The sequence below is a fragment of the Apteryx mantelli genome, chromosome Z, assembly GCF_036417845.1.
Source record: "Apteryx mantelli isolate bAptMan1 chromosome Z, bAptMan1.hap1, whole genome shotgun sequence".
In the NCBI taxonomy this organism is placed as follows: domain Eukaryota; kingdom Metazoa; phylum Chordata; class Aves; order Apterygiformes; family Apterygidae; genus Apteryx; species Apteryx mantelli.
Window position 1 is genome coordinate 43128465 of NC_090020.1, and position 20447 is coordinate 43148911.

A 20447-nucleotide genomic window follows, 5' to 3' on the forward strand; every position below is an offset into this window, starting at 1 on the left:
TTCTCAGCTTTTGGAGAACATAAGGGTGTATATGAGTAAAGGGAGTAATCTGTTCTGGTGTAAGGGAAGCCAAATCTGTTCTTGGGTGAGGGAAGCCAAGTCCTTTTACGAGAGAGTCAGTGTATGTGACTGTAGTGATGGTGTGATGTAGTGATGGAATATAGTGAGTGGGGAGCTCTTTAGGATTAAGATAGGAAGTGTACAAGCATTTCTTTTAGCCTGTACTAGAGAGGCACCAGAGTTTTCATTTTTATAAAGCAAACCTGATCTTTAATAAAGTATTTTATAGAGCAGCTTAGTCTTGCTTGTTGTAGGTTCCTATGCTGCCTTCTTCAAAGATGTCCCTGCCTCACTGCATAGTCCTCCATGTGGATTCTGCACAGGTTGTTTCGCCCTGTGCTGGGGAAGTAAGTAATCCTCTCAGGACATGAGGAAAAAATGCTCAGTAGTTTGCTGAGGAAAACGCACATGTTTCTAGCACTGAATTAAGGAGGGAAGTTGTGGTTTGTCCCAGTATACAACAAGGCAATCATAAATTATCAATGAATTTCAACCTTCTTTTTTCCTGTTTTTGAAATATATGAGAATATATTCTACCTCTGAAAGTATTTTCTTACTTAAAACTGTTGATCGGCGTGTTCTGAGAATGCCATTTGTTCTGTAGCTAGTCATGTTTCTGATTCCACACTGACTAAGCATAGCTCTTACTGGTAAGTAAACTACATGTAAGGTCTGCATTCCACAGGTGAACCCAGACACTGCATAGAATAGGTGCCAAGCCAGCAAAGCCATCTGTAAAGTCATCACTGTTGATGAGTTTCATCAAACTGATCAGCCCAAGAGAATGTCAGAAACTGGGCTGTTGCTTCTACTAGGGTACTTGTATGACTGGTATCCAGAAAAGATTTTCAAAGTTAGGTACTTTCTTTCAAAGTTGAATTTTTCTATTAGAAGAGGGGAAATGCCTGAGTGAGGTCCTTCACAACACTTTGTTATTGCAAGTCTTTGAGAAAGGGCTTCCAAAAAACTGCTCTAGAAGATTCACAGGTGTGTTGTCGTCTTTTGTACATAGCACGCATCCACATCTTTTTTTTTTTTTTAAATGTAAATCTTAGAAGGAAGCTCTTTTGAATAAGTCTGCTGACTGTGCTGTATTTAGATCTAAAAGCTTTTTCACTGAACAATCACAGACCATTTTGTAGCTTATGTTTATCCTTATTGTTCAGAATACCAGAAATTATCAATGTATATGGTCAAGGTATATAGTCATAGATATTGTGAAGCTGAGATTTTCACAAGCATAGGTTGAATATAGGTGCATGCGTGTGCAAAAGAATGAATAGTGTTTTACTTGAAACGAATGTGGTGATATTTACCTCAGAACAATAATCCCCATGAGATTCTGCTTTGAATTGCTCACAGGCAGATTTTAATGAGAAAAAATAGGGCATGGAATATGATGAAAAGCACCTCGTTCAGTTACTCTAAGAAAGAAAGAACTCAAACCAAAGTAAGACTTTCTTCAAAAAAGTAAGGGTAACCTGAAATTTCACAGGAAACTTGAATATGGTATATCCACTTCCCTCACTTCACATGAGAGATTTTTGCCAAAATTCATGTAAAGTTAGCAGAATGTGACTCAGTCCTATACCAATAAGAAGTTATACTTTTATAAGGATTTAAGTATTAAATGTATACAGTTCTTTGTAAGCTGAAGGCTTATCATTAGGTAAGGCAACATCATGTATTAGCTGATGTACATGGTATGAACTGTACAGCAGGTACAGGTCTTTCTGAAGTCCAGTGGGAATCACAACTGCACAACACAGCAGACAATGGCAGCACTTCCACTGGTGTTGCCAGAAACAAGCCAATGCCCTTTAATTGTAACTGCTACTGTGTGATTCTGTTGTAACCTGGAGAATGACTACGCTGTGTTATGAGGAGACATAAGTTTCTGAGATGTCGTTCATACATGCAGGCATGGCTTGACACAGGGCTCCTGGACTGGACTCATGTTGAGAGCATCAAACCTTGGTGCCAACCTGGAGCTCTTCAGGCTTTTCCGGTTAGTTCTGCACAGTCTGTGCATACAGCCTTCAGTCTCATTAAGAAGAGATTGGATTTTCTGATCTAATTTCTTTTGTGCTTTTTCTCTTCTATCTGCTGGCAGGAATTTGAGTCTTGGCTGTAGGTCGGCTCCTGGCAGCTGATCAGCTGAATGTCCATGTTATTGAGGCCAACTCAAAGTTAGAAGAAACACTCTCTGCAGCATTTGATATAAATCACCTAAGAAGCAGAACTGCAGAGTAAGAAATAACAGCAGCAGTTTGCCAGCTACAATGTCTTCTTCTGTGTTCCTATACAGGAATTTCTGTTCTGTCAGGCAAACTGAAGAATTCATCTGGGTTCAAAGCCACTTGGCAGACTTAACAGAAATGCCATAATTGTGTGTGCCTGGTCATCAAGTGCTCTTGTGGAATTCACACAGATGCACTCAGGTAATGAACCATTGTTTTTCCTGTGTTCCCTGCTTTTAAGGATTTGTAAGTTGTAGGGGGAAGAGGAAGAAGAGCAGGAGCTTTGGAAAGAGATCTTGAGTTATCTGAGAAAACACTAGTGTTTCAGGCCCAAACCTAGCATGCAGAGATTATATGTGCCTGTTTCAGTGAACGCCAAAGCGAGAAACTTCCCATTCTGGCAATGGTGGATGTAATTTCATCATCAGGATGATGCCTGAGTTCTGTTTGCTGCACGCAATTTTTAACTCTACAAAATTAGCTAGAATATTAGTAATAATGCTTTCAGCATCAGTCATTAGTTGTGTGCTGGTGCCATGAAAATGGCTTTTCTTCCTGTGTATCTCATTATTTGCTGTTGGAACCTGAGTGTAGCCAGTCATTCCTAAAATAACTGTGGAAACCACGAGCGAAACAGAAATCTCTTTGTCTTACTGCTGTGTTGTGGGCTGCATATCTGAGTCTGCCCTAGCACAGGACCTGGAAACAGACTGCTGACTCATCTGGGTGACAGTCTGGATTGGCCTTTGCTAAAACCCTGCACGTGCTACCGAAAAGGCAGAGAATATTTCCCGCAGAAGAAAAGAATGATTTTGCCTTGTTTGACCAACTAGCCCAAGAACGGATTAGAGGCTTTTGCTATCCACAAGGAAGCTCATCCATCATGCCCCATTCAGGCAGTCATACTCTGTGGACCCGTTCTTTTGCTACAGTGAACCTTTTTCTTCACAGTTTTTCCAGAGAAATAAAGCACATAATAACAGAGCTATTACTTACTTTTGTAACTTGTACTCCAGGCATCTGTCAATGCTGCTTTGACTCCCTTTCTATGCTGCTGTAATCCCATCATGCTGTGCTAAGAAGCAGGTGTGAATGAATGTGTAAGGATGCTTGTATTCTACAGTACATGGGTGAATGTGTGTCAGGAGAAGAGTAGTGTATTTATTTGGTGCGGTGGCTGATCTCTCTCTGAACTGTATTTTTTTTTTCTGACCCCCAGCACCTCAATTTTAAATTTGCCCTTGAAATCACATCAGATAATTTTGTGTTTCCCCTTGATAGCTGTCTCCCAGTAATTAGTGATCTTGCACTGTTCTATTCATTACAGGAATTGTGATTTTTATATTCAGGAGTTAATTGATGATATCTGCATGTAACATTTTCCCTTAAAATAAATTGAATTACAGTAATTAACCTTATGTCCAGGTTAACAGACAATACTGTTCATTTCAGTAGTATTCTGGAAGTAGCATTTTTTTTAATGTATCTGTTGTCTTCTCACTTTGCCTTCTATGTTTTTCATAACCCTAAAGTAGAGAAATGAAAAGATGAGTGGAAAATGTGTCATGTTGTCATACTGAGGTGATCATTTTTCCCCAAAAGGCATTCTTGCAGATAGGGTTCTTTCTTGTATTAACCTGTCCATAAAGCTGTTAAGGTTATATATGATGTGAAATTTGGGAATTTGTTGGGCATGTATCCAGGCAGAGCAAAGCTCAGAGACTGACACTTTCAGCTAGCAATTACTAGCAAACTGCAGCAACTGGATTATTGCAAGCATCATACTCATCTCAGAGGAAAAGCAAACTACATAGATTTTTCAGTCTCAGAGTCAGATTTATTTTACTCCTTTAAGGTTTCCAAAAATACCAGAAAAAAATATTAGGCTTGATTGTCGATGAAAAGTAATCATGAAAGATAAGAGATCTGTGGAATTTGTCTTGAAAGATGGAGCTCTATGAAATTTGTCTTAGCTTCTAATAAAAACCCTTTCCTGTGATATTTGAGCCTTTTAAGTTTGGGTGAATGTCTATGAGTATGTAGGCACCTTTGAATGGATGTGGGTCCAAAGGAGAGAGATGTCAGAGGCAGTTCTGAATAGTGAATATTTCCAGTTAATTTGATTGTATTCTTAGCACTCAATGGGGTTTTTTTTGTTCTTTGTTTTTTTTTTGCCACTCACTTATGCTTATCTACAGGTGCTTTTGAAACTTGCCTCAGGGATTACATCTGTTTTGTGGACATTACTCATTTTTGCAGTAATCTCCTTCATGTTCTTCTGTAAGGTGCAGAAAAACCTAAGAAAATTGATTTCATAAAGAAGTTAGGGATTAAAATTATAAATATGTATCTTTGAGAACTCTTTGCTTACCTGCAGTTTTTATCTGTCAGGCAGACATAAATTATCATGATGAATTTTCTTGATTTCCAGAGGGGAAAACCTGACCTTTCCTTTCTCTTGTAGGAGTTCTGGTGCACATTAATAAAAGTCAGCTTGCCTGACTGCAATATCTCTGCGTTTCCTTGTGCTGAGCAACCTTCCGTAGAGTATGATATTGAGATTTGGCCCAAATATTACTATGACCATGATTAGACTATCACAGTGGGTTTTCTGAAGGTTGCTATGGAGGTAGGGCACTTTCAGGTATGGAATCCACAGCTGGAATAATTAATATATAAATGTTCATGTTCGCTGCTGGCATTGTGCAGTGTTTACAGCAGATTTCATCCACATTTGGGGGGTGGGGAGGAGAGTTTGATATTGTATCAAACCATTTCTTGCCAAAGTTGATTGGTGCCTTTTGAAAAATACTCTGACAAAAGTTGCTGTTTCACTCAAGGTAAATGAAGCTATGTTAATGAGTCAATTTTCTGCATAAATAGCTTTAGGGCCAGCACTGGCCAAACCGCACCGAAGCTAAGCAATGTGCTCTGATTACTTAACAGCTGACTTAAATATAAAAATTTGCATTTCTTTTGCTGCTTTATTACATTAAAAAATGGACACTTTCACTTCAAATAAATGGGACAAGTTTCCTGAAGAAAGCAGCCAGAGGCCATGCATGAAGAAACAACATCCCATTTCTTGCACACACACACAAAAAAAAGTAAAATTAAGTTGCTTGTGATTATGTTAAGCAGCAATTAGCTGCTCTAAACGCAGCGATAAGTTCTATGGGATCCTAATTTTTCTTCAGAATTAATCTGTTCCCTTATATATCAGTCTGATCTGTTACCCAAACATAAGTGGACTGGAAATTACAATTATCTTTCTGTTTAGAGGGTGAAGAAGGGCTGGAATGCATTTAAATATGTACCAACGTATACCAACAGCAAAAGGAAGCCTATGCTAAGTATCTGAGGGAATCTGACCTGAAGAGTTGTCTGAGCTGGAGAGATTGTTTCAGGATTCCTGCCTGATCCTAATGCTATGTTTACAGCAGACGCGTGACAGCTGAGACAGTGTCTGCAGGGCTATGTCAAACTTTTAGTCGGTGACAATTGGCAAGATTGTTGCGAAAATATATCAGGCTTCATGTTTCACCTTTGTTATCTAAAAGGAAAGGAAAACAAAGGGAGGCCGCGTTTCATTCCTGTTAGGGCTTTAGGTCACCTGGAGCCGCGTAATTTTTATTCCATCTACCAGATGAGAGAATGGAAGGTCAGTTGACTCACACTGATATTTCCCAGGCAAAGTGAGGGTCGGGAAGAATAATGGTGTTGCTGGTAGTGTGTCTGTTTTCTATTAAGCACACTGAGATGAAACAGCAAAGTATGTATCAGAGATGGTGTTCTCTCCTGTCAGAAGGCAGTGATTGCTATGTTTGGCTCTTAAATCAATTCAGAATCTTGACAAAGGTTTGCTGTAGTCCCACAAATAATCAGTAGAGCTATTTTTATCTCTTAAATGACTGAGGCTTTTAAAAATAATAAAGACATCTTTGTAATGACCGACCAAGCTGGTCTGTTGCTCTAGGTGGTGGGAATGATGAGAGAGAGGGGTTATTTGGGCATTGCCTTTGTTCCATTCCACAGGTTTATCACCCCAAAATAAAATTGCAAATGTTTCTGGCAGTCATCCTCCAAGCACAGATGGCTTTCCTCCCAGTTTTGGCAAGCCGTATTTCAGTATAAAATTGAGCAATTATTAGAAAGTGAAATATTGCATGATATAATACCACTACTGCCACCATCAACATCGTGACAAATGAAGCGTTCATTGTTTCTGTTGCTGTGTGAGAGGGTTAGTGTCACTGTGTTACCCCTTCCTCTAAAATGTGTACCTTTGCTATTCCTGTTAATGTATAAACAGAGGGATAGAACAGAGCAGATGCTTTAGCAAGGAACTGCGGCCATTTTCTCATTTGCGTTGGCTCTATATTTCAATGCAAATATCACTGAACAGGTGGCTGATGAGGCCCCTGTAGACTGTTTACAGTAAAGGTTACAACCAAAATCGATAGGCCTGAGATGCTTCTAATTCCATCTGGGAGATGTTCATCTTCCATCTGACTGTTCCCTCTCTGAACAACAGCATCCTATTAATGCTGCAGTCATCGGGGATGTCTCACTCGGTCAACAGAAGATTTCTCCTATTTAGGCCTCCATTTTTTCTTTACATTTTCTTTTTGTACTGCGCTGGGACGAGCAGTAATGTTGATCTCGACAAGACCAGTTGCCTGCATTAAGTGTGCTGAGTTTTACCTACTGACTTGACACCTGCTACTGCCATTCTACAGGCCGAGGCTTATCAGTTCTGCCAGGGGGTTGTCCAAATCTTTTCAGCTTATCAGTTATTGAAGTAGGAGGTAGTAGTGTTGCATATCATAGGTGACATTATTGTGCCTGATGTATGGCCTTGTACAGTTGCAAGTGATGGGGGAGGAAGCTGGTAAGGACTCACATTTACACAAACCTGAACAAAATAAGCAAGTACCCCTGAAACTCACTTAAGAAGTACCTTGCGTTTTATCTGAAATTTTATTTTAGCCATGTATTTGTGCAAAACTTAGTGGGAGGTTCCACATGGTCTGTGTATCTGTGGTTCATAGAACTAGTAATAGAATTTGCATTGCTCTCTTTAGTGAAGATAGGTGCTGTGGCTTACTATGTGAGGCAAAATCATGCTCGTTGGTGGCTTTCCCTTGGGCCTAATCGTCGCGTCTGGCGTGCAGCCCACAGCAGCTGGGCAATGAGTAAGCAGTGCTGAATCCAATTAAAATGGTAGTAAAGCGTGTATAGCAGAGGGCACCATATATTCCTCTTACAGTCAGGGAGTACTTCTCGATATGCACAAAAGCTGAGAAAGAATTTGCTTTATACACATAATTTATGTTTGTGGTGGCACCTAGAAACTCAAATCGGAGACCGAGGATCCAGTTGATAGAAGTACTGCCTGGAGACCCAGCAAAAGGACAGATCCAGCACCAGAGAGCTTATAATCAATAGAGAAATAGAGTCAACAGGGCTGTAGGAGAAGTGGGGGTGTCCCTTGGTCACTGCCCCACCTTCTGCTATCCCTTCTCCATCCATCTCACCAACAGTCAGGAGAGCCCCCTGGTCACTGGGTAAATTGAAGGAGTGTAAGTGTTTGCCCTGATGCATTCACACACCAGCCTCTCTGGTGTAGGGGCCAGATACCTGGAGTGCTAGAGTGCTTTTTTGGCTGCATGAAATGAATGGCCAGCTGTAGAGACAACAGGAGCAGGACAGGAGAGGGAAAGATGAGTGATGGCTGCACTGTGGGTCACAAAAAGATGTTGGAGGCTGGTAGTGATGGTGGGCACAGAGCTGGCATAAGTCTCTGTGGCCACCTGGACCACCATTCAGGTGACTGAGCAGCAACCAAGGGGGGGAAAAAAAAAAAAGGAGGGGAAAAAAAGAAAAACCAACAGAAAAAGAGCTGGCCAGACCAGACATCATCTTGCCATGTGCCAATTTGGTTGTAATGTCTGACACTCCATGCTGTGTCTTGCTGATAGCCACTTGTGTCTCCTGCCTTTTGAGTTCCCCAAGCACCCACTGAGCTTCTGTTCACTCACATCTGTCCGATCCCCTCGGCACTGTTGGGCCCAGGCATTTTGCGTGATCCTTTTTGCTGCCAAGTGCATCCGGGCAGGGTGGTTGTGCAGCAGTTAGCCTGCCACCCAAGCAGGCACAGACAAAGGATGCTCTCCTGACCAGCTCCACTCTGCCCACCTAACTTTCCTCTTTTTCTGGAAGCTGCAGCCTGCAGGTTGTATTCCTGTCTTTTTTGTTGCATTATTCCTAATTCCTTTCTCTGACTTTCATAGAACTATGTCTTTTGCTTTCTAGGAACTGTGAATTTATAGGGGTAAATAGCAGTAACAATAGGGTCTTCCACGCAGAGATTTCCACAGGTTTAGCCAAAGGAGGCAAAAGACGCTTGCCAGCATCACATGGCAAATCTGCACCGTAGCAGGGAATAGGATTCAGGTTGACTGACTGGTTTCCGCACTCTGCCTTCACCAGGACGAAGCATGTGCTGGTAGATCCATACGTGCTTGTTTATGTATGGATAGGTAGAGCTCACTCTTTCAAGTCTCTTTCAATGAGACATTAACACGGGACTTTGGTTTCTTGAATGCTCTTAAAATGCTTACCACAAGAGAGTCTCAAATCTCTTTGTTACTTCTCTTACACAACTCACTTCCCCCCCCCCTTCCTTGTTTATGGTCATTTTATTTTTGCCAGTGTAAAAAATGCTGAAAGTGATGAGAAGGGCCATTTTCTGAATATTTCTGGGTCAGTTAACAGACTATGACTTTTTCCGCTCATGCATTTTTCCTTATGCAGTAGTTCAAATTCATCAGGCTGAAATTTTTAGTTTCCTCGCTCTCTGGTTAAATACTATTCCTTTTTAATAGACGGGCAGGCTTTTTGAAGAAAGGTAGATTATTTCTACGTTTTTATAGAAACAAAAGATTTTTTTTCGTTAATACAGTCATGGGTTTTTAGGGCCATTAAGTTTTCTCATTTTGCTTCATACATAACACAGACCATTGAATTTTGTCTAGTAATTCTCACATTAAGCTTGATAATTTGTGGATCGAAGTGCAGCTGTCATGTATGGACATGTGTCATCATGATTTAAAGAAAGTTTGTAATAATTATGAATAAAACAAGATCTGTCCATTACTGATGTGGCTTACTGCGCCATGGGAAAATTCTCACATGGTTACATGCTTTGATTTTTGCTGAGAATTACACTGGGTTTAGCTGGCTGTACAGTGAGGCTAAAGCAGCTAGATGGGAGATTTTCTAACATGGAAGAACATCTTTCCCAATAGCTGTTTGTAGAAGTGTCTAGGCAGCCATTGCTGTTGAATGTGTTCTCAAGATTAAATCTGGCCTTACACTTTTATAGCATTTACCAGGAAGTTAGCACTTCCGTTTAGGATTTTCCATGTAATATATATAACCTTGCTGGAACTTACAAGCTCCAGACACAATAGCCTGGTTACTAGAAAATTGTGGCAGTAGCCATGTGAGCATTTCCTTAGCCAAGAAGCTATTCTGTGTATGCATTTCCACCCAGACTGTTACTCATGAAACACTAAAAAGAGCAGACAGCAAAAATCAGAGCTCATCATGGTGACTTCTTGTTGTCTCAGGGAACCGTGGACTCTAGAAAGCATAGAAAGCACTTGGCTCAGAAAAATCAGACCTTTCTGGTCCATATGGTTTGACTTGGAAACCATATTGGGATGGTCATTACCATCTTAGCTTCAGAAACTCCTCCGTGCTGGCAACATAATTTTTACTAAATCAAACACCACTGTGGCATGTGTGTATGTATGTATGGAGGCTTTGAGTAATGCTAATAGCAACTATATTGTGCTGGTATGCAAACTTCCTACTTGGTTCTTGATTGCCTTTTGTTCTGGACTGTACAAATAGAAAAACTTATTCCCCACCCAAAGAGGTTCCCGTCTAAGAAGGCAAAATTCTGATTTTCATATAAGCCAAGGGATCATATGGTTTATTTATATTTAATGATAAAAGGGGGGGGAATATACAATCCAATTGAAACAATTGAGTTCAGAAAGAAAAGTCAGAGCACCAAGGTATCTTGCATCAAGTTACTTTTGCACTGATCAAAGGAAAGCAAGAAGCAGATTGGTTGGATTTTTGGGACTTGGAAGAAATCTTACTACTCCATAAAGTCTGTGGCTAAAAGTCATTGCATTAGATGCAGGTTATAAAACCTGCTCTAACACATTTGCAGTGCTGTATTCCAAGCGTCTATGAGTAAAAGAACCTCACCAAAAAACACACCTCTTGTCATCACTTGTGTCCTTTACAGGAGCAGTGAGCACATTCGGAACGGGAAGAATTGGCGTTCTTAGAGCCAGTTCTCTCTCAACCTGAACAGCTTAATACAAGCCAGATTGGACTTCTGTGGTTTACGATGACTGAAGCCCTCTCCCATAATGTTTATAAGACTATTATTTGGAGATGGTACCTGTACTTGCTCAGCATCACTATCTACCCACTTGTGCTTCATCAAAAACTGTATTTAGAAGCACTTTTGATTAGGAAGTAGTTTCAGCACAGTTGCAAGTGAGGACACTTGCATCACTCCCAGGAGCCCAACCAGAGTCGAGGATGTGCTGAAAAGGAAGTTTGTACTAAAAATAAGTGTGACCTTCTCAAATCAGCACCTTTCTGAAGTTCCACTGAAACGAAACAGATTTTTCCACTGTTGTAAGGACAGCAAAACTCATGTTATGGTTGATAATTACCTCCTGGTGAAAAGCTACCTTTGGAGGCAGCTTGTGTCCTACTCTCTGTTACTTTATTGGCACAGGCATTGATACAGATGCGGAGTCAGCTTGAAACACTGACAGGTCAAAATAGGCATGTTTTGCATTTATTTTGTATGAATTCCAACAACTATCTTAGTACTACAGCAACAGTAAATGAGACTTTTTTTCTCTCTTCCCTCCCTCCCTTTCCCAGAAAATACCCTTAAGAATGACAGAATTCCATATACCTAAAAACCTTTGTACTGTTAATCTGTTAGGAGGCAATATGAGAGTACCTTTGTTGGTTAATTCTTTTCAGGTTAAAAAAAAAAAAAAAGAAGAAGGAGAAGATCCAGTCCATGAAATGACAGAGTAAGCATGTTGGATGTTATTAATTTTCTTGGAGACTGTCTCCTGTATATATTTACGTAGAGTGGTACTCATGTCTGAATGAGGAGACTGATGGTGCAGAATCGCCCATTAGAAAAGTTTTTAAAACTCTCTAGTGGAGTGGCTGAGATTTATCTGCAGTACCTTAATGCTTTCCTCATAGTGTACACAAATCATTAGATAGCAGATGATGTGCTGATAGGCAGTAACAGAAAGCAGCTATTCTGCTCCAGAGTCTCACCGTGAACCAAGTTTGGTTTGAATTGTCAGCCTGCAGACTGATAGTGTGTGAATAAAGTTTACATGGAAGAATTGGATTGCCTGATAAGTTTCTTCCTGTTAAACTGTTGCTCCTCATCTGTACTTCAGAGAGGAATTTTGCATTGAATGGTAGTAATTGCAAGAGGGAAAGAATTGAAATCTGTTTGTATATTAAGATAAGATACTTTGTTACTTTACAGTGTACTTAGAGGGGCAAAATTTTGAAAGTAGCAAAATTACATTTCAAAAAATTGTATGAAGAACATGAAATTAACCCCTTTGCTGTTTATATCTATATATAATATAGATAGAAGGAGACAGATATAGATCTTATCTTTAATTCAAACCCTTTGAGGAAAACTGTTTCCAAGTATTACATTTACGTCTGCTGTTTATTTCTACTTTGGGCATTCCTAAGGGCCCTAAATGAGGTTCCACTGGGCACAGAAACAAATAGAAAGAAACAGTTCCTGCCCTAGAGAGCTCATAGTGAAAACAACATGTAAGAGGTGATTAAAGAGACAAATGGAGGAAACAGGTAAAGAAAGTGTCTGCAGGCAGACACTGCTGCATCAGTGGTCATACATGGCTATCAGTCTAACCAGTGCTAGATGGAAACGCTTCTCCTGGGGCTTGTATGTGCTATTCTCCAGTATGCATTCTCACATAAGATATAATAGACAGTTTCTGTATTATGCTGTATTATTCTTGCTATTTTATGTTTGCCATCCTTCTGACATTGCTTAGTTAAGGGGTCATTCAGTGCCTCATATTAAGTTTTATTTTTCCTGGACTCAGGCTTTGATTAATGAAAACAGAGAATCAGCCAAGTTTCCAATTTATGTGTTTGAATAATAATAAGCAAGCATAGAGTGTAATAAATCATTAGTCCTTATGGAATATATTGCCCTACAATGAAGTCTCTGTTCCAATCCAGTTATAAGAGCTGAAATTTTATTTAAAAGCAAATATCCAATACGGCAAATTAATTATTGTGACATCTTTAATAGGATAAATGCTGAGGAATCAGCGGTGTCTGTGAAATTGCAAGTCAAAATGCAACACTCAAACTTGTTAATGCTTTTTCTGGTATAGAGAAAGGAGACATAGGCGTCTAATATTAAATGGTGTTGCAGAAGGGCAAGTTAGCACTTTGTTTGCCAAATTAAGTTTCAAAGACTATGTAGGTTACGAAGTTTGACTTTCTGCCCATAAATCTTGAATGATTGACAGACTACTGTAAAATAGCTTTGTTCAAAAAGAATCTTTGGCAGGTAGCATCAAAGGTTTGAAAATCTGGAAGGGATGAAAAGAAAACCCCACTTTTACACTGATTTCTCCCTGCAGATCAGTGTCTGTATGAAATTTGCCTGGGAATTATGAGCTATTTACTGTATTATGTGCTGTTTTCTTTCACTGTATCCAAAGGCCCCTGTGGTTCCTTTTATCTTCAAGATTTAGGGATTTTTTTTTTGGTACATGAAATGTGAATGAGTGAATGCATCAATAGAACACAGGGGAAAAAAAACGTGGTTTTAGACAGTTCTGTTCACCCTTATTTTATCACAAGTTTGAGTATTAGTTTTATGGCACCTAAATTTATGGGTACATATTTTTATGGTAAAGCCCAATGACATGTTCTGCATGCTCTATCAAGCTCTCTCAGTGTTTCTTCACTTGATTCACAACTCTGCAGGGTATGAATCAGTCCTGTAGTATAACCCTTAATCTCTTTTTAACATGAATAATGTAGTGTATTTTTTATTTATGGTGTGTGTCATCATCTAATTAAGTCAACCTAGCCAAAGAAATGGCAGACTAAATATTTGCTGAAAAGCTCTTGTCAGCTGTCATTCAGTGCAGAAGACAAAGTTTCTTTATTGTGCGCAGGCAGCTGAGACAGAAAATTCTCAGTAACACACAAATATTGAAGTCTGTCCTCAACCAAGACATGGCACTTTTGGCTGGGGCATGGGCTAAGGAGGAGATGGCCTGGCAGGGCAGTTCCTGCTTAGAAACACAACATACCTCTTCGATTACAGTGAGAAGCTTGAGGAGAAGAGGAAAGATCCCTTTGTTTTTCATTGGCTATTTTAGCTTTCTGTATGCATTGGTTGAAGCTGAATTGATACGAAGCGCTTATGCTCTTGTTTGTCTTCCACAGGGTGAAGTGCAGAAGTAAAGTCTCCCAGCTGAACTACTATGAGGTCAGAAGCCTTGCTGCTATATTTCACACTGCTACACTTTGCTGGGGCTGGTTTCCCAGAAGATTCTGAGCCAATCAGTATTTCGCATGGCAACTGTAAGTATAAGACTCTAGAAGTCTCAATTTCCATGGTACTGATCAGCAGACTCCCCGTTAACAATATTGTATTACAGTTGCAATGAATGAAATTGTTTTTCCCAGTCTCTCCCAGGTCAGCCAATTTACATTCTCCAATATTAGTAGAAGAGCAAGACTTTTTCACATTCATTTATGATTACTGGGTGGTGAACTGCTTGTTCCTCAAAAACAGGAGCCTTTCTCCTCCTCAGACAGACACTTCAGTAGCATAATCAAACCCAATTTCTTGTTTTATCTAGCAGCAAATGAGGGAAGGTTTTTTTTCATGATCAAAGAGTTCCTCACCTGATTTGTGAAAACAACATTCTGGATAACCAGCCAAGCACCTCAGAGTATCAAGCATAGCACACTAATGAAACTAAGCTGTGAAAACATAATTGATCTAACACAAATAACCAAACTTATTTCTTCAAGCTCTGATGGATTCCACTTTAGCATTTGGCATTTTTGCCTAGAAAGCTTGCTGGAAATTTTGACTAAAAAAAAAACAAGAAAAAGAATCTTTTGTAACAGAATCTCTCTTCTTTCTTACTAGCAGTAACTGGCAGACTCTCCAAATCTAGGGTAACAGACAGCTGCAAGTCAGTATTGAGATTTAGTGGCTAAACAGGTGGAGAGCTTTTTTAGCATATTACCGTGCAAAACAGGCTTAGCGTAAGTAATTCTTCCTCATTTACCACAGCTCAATTATGATTACTCCAAAAAAAAGTCTTCTGAAGTTCCAAGGGTTCAGATATTCAAAAGGAAGGACTTGGGTCTGTAAAAGTGTGCTAATGAGTGGTGAGTTAGCAGTGAGTGGGTAGGTTTATGTTAACATCTTACTTTGGATCAGGAGTTTGATTTTGAAGTGAATCTCCTGATGGTCCTTGCATACTGTGCCTTGGGGTGGGATCAGGAGTTTGATTTTGAAGTGAAACTCCTGATGGTCCTTGCATACTGTGCCTTGGGGTGGTCTTGGGGCATGTAAAATAGACCTTTTTGGATAACACTAAACTGAAAGACAGACTCCAGCAGCATACTTAATGTGCTCCAACTGCTGATAGGCATCCAGTCCATGGGACAAGGCTAGAGCTGCTCTGAAGTAAACCCCACTGAAGCGTATCTAGTGTGACTGCTGGTTCGTCAACACCAACTTTTTCACCCTCCAGTCAGGTGATGCTAATCACACTTGCTAATGTAGATTTAACCAGTCTTGATCCTTTTGGAGAAATGGAAGCATGGGATAACGTCTTTCTCTCCATCACAGAGTGCTGAAGTCTGTACAAATGTAGAGGCCCCTACTCATGTAAGATCAGTGAGTTATAAAGGAAACAGTATTGAATAGAAGAAAGCTTGGAAGTTAAAACTTGGCACTTTGCATGTAAATCTTGATCAGAAGGATTAAGCTTCTGAACATAAATCCCGGCTGAACTTTGCTAATTTGTTTCTCCAGAAATACTCAGCATCTGGTTTACAGGGAAGTTACTGTTTCTACCCAGTGTTATCACCAGGCTTTTTGGCGCATGGCAGTCTCAAGTGCTTTGCTCAAGCCACACTATGAATCCATAGTTTAACTAAGCTTAACAGGGAGAATGCTTTTAGAGGACAGTAGCTGAAAACATGAAAGCAGTACCTGAGGTTCTGAAGAAACAGACTCCTTCAAGGTAACTCCATGTTTCTGGGAAAACATTGGTGGGAAAAGGCACAGGCATGGCTAGATGCTAGTCAACTGTATAATACACACACACAGCAATTTTGCATTTATGCTACTGCTTATCAGGTTTATGCTCCTCCTGTCTTCCAATTGGCTTTTTGTTTACTTAGCTTGCTCCCTAGTTTGTGCATCTAGGTTTCACAATCATGCATACATATTTAACGGCAAGATGGCTCCTAGACAAAAATGTTCACTCTTTTTATAGACAGTACGCACAGATCATCTGGGGAGCACCAGCGCACCTTGGGTATGTTGAGGTCTCACCAAATAAACCATGAGAAAAAGCAAATAAATGCTCCTGCTGACTGGTAGGGTAAGGGGAAAAAGCTCACTTGTTGATAGCATGAAATCAATACAGGGCTTCCAGTCAGAACTGTTGTCCAGTTGCCAAAAGATCTGCAGTATCAGACTGGTTGCCAAAATAATATGCAGTGACTTTCATTTTATAAAGTTCAAGTAAATGGTTACCCACAGTTTCTCAGAAATCCCCACAGCTGCTCTACAATGGCAGCCTGATCCTGTAGGAAACCCATGGAGCTGGCAGTTTGTACGAAGCAGAGCCAGGGCTTTTGCTCTAACCACTACCAATCTAGTCTTTGTGGTGATTGATAGGCCACTGTAAAACAGCTTTGTCCTGCTAGATACACTTTGGCAGCCAGAAGCCAACATTTAAACTCTGCAAGCAGTGAAAGAAAAACTGTGAGAAAGTGCTGAGTACCTGTATACCAAGAGCTCCAGAGCAGCTTTAAGTTCTAAAAAGTCACAATTTTCATTTTCTAAAATGGTAATGACTTTCTCCTTTACAACTGCAAACAGGCTATAACCCTAAAGAACTGTTCAGCCCTCTGTGCTAGTACCTTCATGCACCAAGCTGTATTGCTGGGAGAGAAAACTGTAGTTTTGGGCAGTAGGTTGGAACTGAGATGCTCCGTGTTAACATGGTTTCACCTTGTGATTCTGTTTTGTCTTTTGCTGCTTCTTTATGAACCTTTTTTTCCTTCACACAGATACAAAACAGTATCCGGTGTTTGTGGGTCACAAGCCAGGACGGAACGCCACGCAGAGGCACAGGCTGGACATCCAGCTGATAATGATCATGAACAGAACTCTCTACGTTGCTGCTAGGTCAGTAACCCTCAGCTTCCTCGCTCCCTCCTTGCTCTTTTTAGAGTGAGAAAGGGAAAAAATGGGATATTCCAAGCTCGTCTTGGCCAGACATTTTACTTCTGGATTTTTTCACCTTTGTAGCCTGTTAATAAGACATATTAGAAACCTTGTTAGCGAACTAAGGTTCAGTCTCGCAAGGTGCTGAGCCGTTCCTTTAAGGTACCTCCACCTCCCTTTGAATCCAGGGAGAGGAGGTTGCCAAAGGAGGAGTTCAGCACCATCGTGGAGAGAGATCATCCTCATTATCTCCTTAAAGGAGCCTGTAATTTTGTTTGCGCACACAATTAATTACATATTTTAGGGAATGATTCTGCTGGTGCACAAATGCATGTTTGAATAAGAGTTGTTAAACTTCAGTGTTACTCTTTCAGGCACATTTTTAATATCATAAAACGAAAAAGAGAAAAACATGTTTGCTGCTGTTCTTTTGATGTACTCAGCAAGGTTAATTGAATTTGGTGTCTGGATATTTTTGGAGAGCTATACTGTGCAGATACAAACACATGCCTTTATGTAAAAATTGCATATAGAGCCAGCCATTTGGTTTGTGTAGCTCAACATAGCACTATGAGCTTCAGTGGAGCTATGCTGATTTATATAGCTGTCAGCCTGACGCAGATCAGACATTAACACTTCCTTTCCCTGCCTGTTCTTACCAGAGGAGCCTGACAATCTCAGGGTGGGAATTACCTGATGGGCACAGGGTAAATGCAATAAGGACACAGATTAGTGAGGGTGAGTAGTCCAGCTCAGGAGCTCTTGGGCCCAGATCCTATTTGGGACCTCCCTGCAAGCTGCCCCTCCAGTAGCAGCCTGTTTCTTGCCTGCTTTCTGCTCCTTCTGCTGCTGAGAAATACCCACTTCTGCGTGTGCCACAGAGAGCCAGGCTGTTGCTGCAGATGGGAGGAGTGGCGGGTGGGATGGCCAGGAGGTGAGAGGGAACAGCTGCCGAACAGGCAGCCACTTGCCCAGCGGCAGCCACCGGCCCTGTCCTCAAAGCCCTCAGCAGCCTCCAGGAGCTGCCTGGCTTTCTTCTCAAGCAGTTACTCCCTGACTTCTGAGTGGTTGGATGTATCCCGCAATGAGGATCTTGCCTGTTGACCTTCACTTGGCATGAAGTAATTAGTTGCTTTCACCAGCAGAATCACTGGGTGCAATTTTTACATGGTCACTTGTCTGACTACTATAAAACTGCACTGCTAACTGTGCGTGTGCCCAGGCGTTGCAGCTTTATCTGCTAAGCTCAGGTTCTTAAGGCTTTTCACATACACTAGTTTGTACTTCCTCTGTGTCATTGAGTTTTGGATTCCTGCTCACGCCAACACAGGCTGGTTTTCCTGCCATGTTGCCCCTCCACAGCAATTACTCCCAAAAGCAACAGGAAGAGCAATACAGGTCTTGAAGCCAAGAAGGTGTGGGGATTGAAGTTTTTAAACAAAGAACATATGTTTTCTAAACACCACCAATTTATTTTTTCCTTTTTTCAATACTGCTTTTTCCTAAGTCATCGCACCTCTCCTTGCATGTGCATTCCCTTCTCCCAGCTAGCGCAAGCCATACTTCTTTTACATGCACAGCTTCCAGGCACAGAAGGCGCCAAAAGCTCACGTCAGATCTGGTATTCTGCGGTGCAAAGCATCCTCTCAGGAAATGACTAGCCACCTGGGCCAGTCCCTTTGTGTCAGGTCTTGGCAAAGAGTGTGTAGACTGAATAATACATAGTTATGCAACACAGGGCTGCGGTTTCTTTTCTTCCATGGGGTGTTTGGATTCATGCTGTGAATATTTTTGTTGGCCAGGCCACTGCCAGACATCCAGGCCCTCTGCATCTTCTTCCTTCTACAGGGAAGTGTTGTGGACTTGGTGCTAAGGTGCAAAGAATGGGCAGTCCCACAGGGAGGCCTCTCCAGGCTTTACCTCAACTCAGTGCTTAGTAATTTTGCTACATTTAGTGTGATAATGAGCAGGAGGTGGGAGTGGAGTGGTTTGAAAGGTGGTGGCAGGATTTCCTTCTTTTCATGGCTGAGTTCCCTTTGCTTTCCTTATTTGTTTTCTTTTAAATTAGCAAATTATTTGCAGCGAGAAGGTGGTAAATCCGCTTTGCGGATTTTGCACTGTTGTACTTACAGCTTGTTCCCAGACTAAAAGATTGCCGCAATTACAGTGTTGAAGTGCCCAAGCAATTGACCCTACAACAGGAAAAGTCAGCTAAACATTTTGGGATCTGCAACTACTGTGTGTACAAGTTATATAAAGAATGTTGATATTTGGAGGAGAATATGTATATTTGTATGTGTATATGCATTCTAGCATAATATATAACTAGGTACATGTATAAAATGATGTTTTATAATAAGAGCGGGCTTAGATACCCCTAGGAGCTAGTGACCTGCAAAAAAAACAAAGACCTAATCTGTTTTGTTCTTACTCAAGCACAAGAACTTCTTATACTTTTTTCCTTCAGTAACTCAAAAACTCTTAAGTGTATTCTTTTCCCCCTCCACATGTTATTGGAATCCCTGCTGGGCTGAGAAGACTATGTGATATAAGTTAAAATTCAAAGGTCATTTTTATCTTCAAGTGATAAACTCCAGAAAATGAGTCATCTTTTGATAATTAGTGTGAATGAAAGTTTATAGCTATAACACTGCATCTCCTTTAGGGGAGGTAATAAACCTAGAGACTGAAGCAAATGTGAACACAATCAAAAGTGTTTCTCAAAGAGCTTTGCGACAAGATTAATTGAAAACTGTAGTTAGCATAAATCCCTTAGCTATCATATCAGATGTTGCTTTCATGCTGTTTTTTTAGGTGTCTAAATATAGCGATACTAAGTTTATGTGTGTACCCAATTATTTGAAAAGCAATCAAAACAGATGATTAAACATCGAGAGATTTTGGTTTGGGATTATTGGATTTTTTTTCTTTTTTTTTTCTTGTTTGCTTGCTTGTTTGTTTTTTAGAAAATCCAGTACCCAGTGTTTGCTTTGCAGACAATTTCTGTGGGGAAAACAGGGCAAACTCAAATTTCAGAACCTCTAATAATTTATTACTGAGTGACTGACATTGAACACAATTTCTTTGTCTGTCAGGTGCCTCTTTGGGCATGTGCAGTATGGGACTTCTGTAGTGGCTATTATCAAATAAAATTTGGTATCACTTTGGAAAGGCTTCAGTTCGTATTACAGAATAGAGATAGTCAACCTGTATAAACTAACTCAACTGAAGCCCATGAAGCCATTTTGCTCAGCAATTAGAATATCTAACTTCTAGTGTGTAAAGAAACAACTGTTTTCTTTTTTCTCCTTGGAAGGGGCTCTGTCTGCCTCTCTCTTTCTCTCTCATGCATACGCCCTTTTGTAAGTTGGCTATGTCTCCTCCTCCCATTGTATTGAGCAGTGGCTGCTTTTATTCACATTATCTGTCACCTCTCATATGTATGTACAAAATGGTTTACTGAGCCCGTGAAGCATCAGAATGATTCCCTCCTCTTTTGCAGTTACCCATTTCCAGACATTGCACTG

General features: G+C 40.5%; 1 protein-coding gene across 3 annotated transcripts in view; it reads left to right on the forward strand.

The window, feature by feature from the left end:
* The window catches only part of SEMA6A (semaphorin 6A), a 119369-nt gene that overhangs the window by 37998 nt on the left and 60924 nt on the right, over positions 1-20447 (forward strand). For all 3 annotated transcript variants that reach the window (XM_067315478.1, XM_067315479.1, XM_067315480.1), the window contains exons 2-3: positions 13884-14021; positions 16764-16881. In XM_067315478.1, the coding sequence (XP_067171579.1) occupies positions 13922-14021; positions 16764-16881 (218 nt within the window). In that variant the 5' untranslated portion in view covers positions 13884-13921. The remainder of the gene's footprint in view (positions 1-13883; positions 14022-16763; positions 16882-20447) is intronic.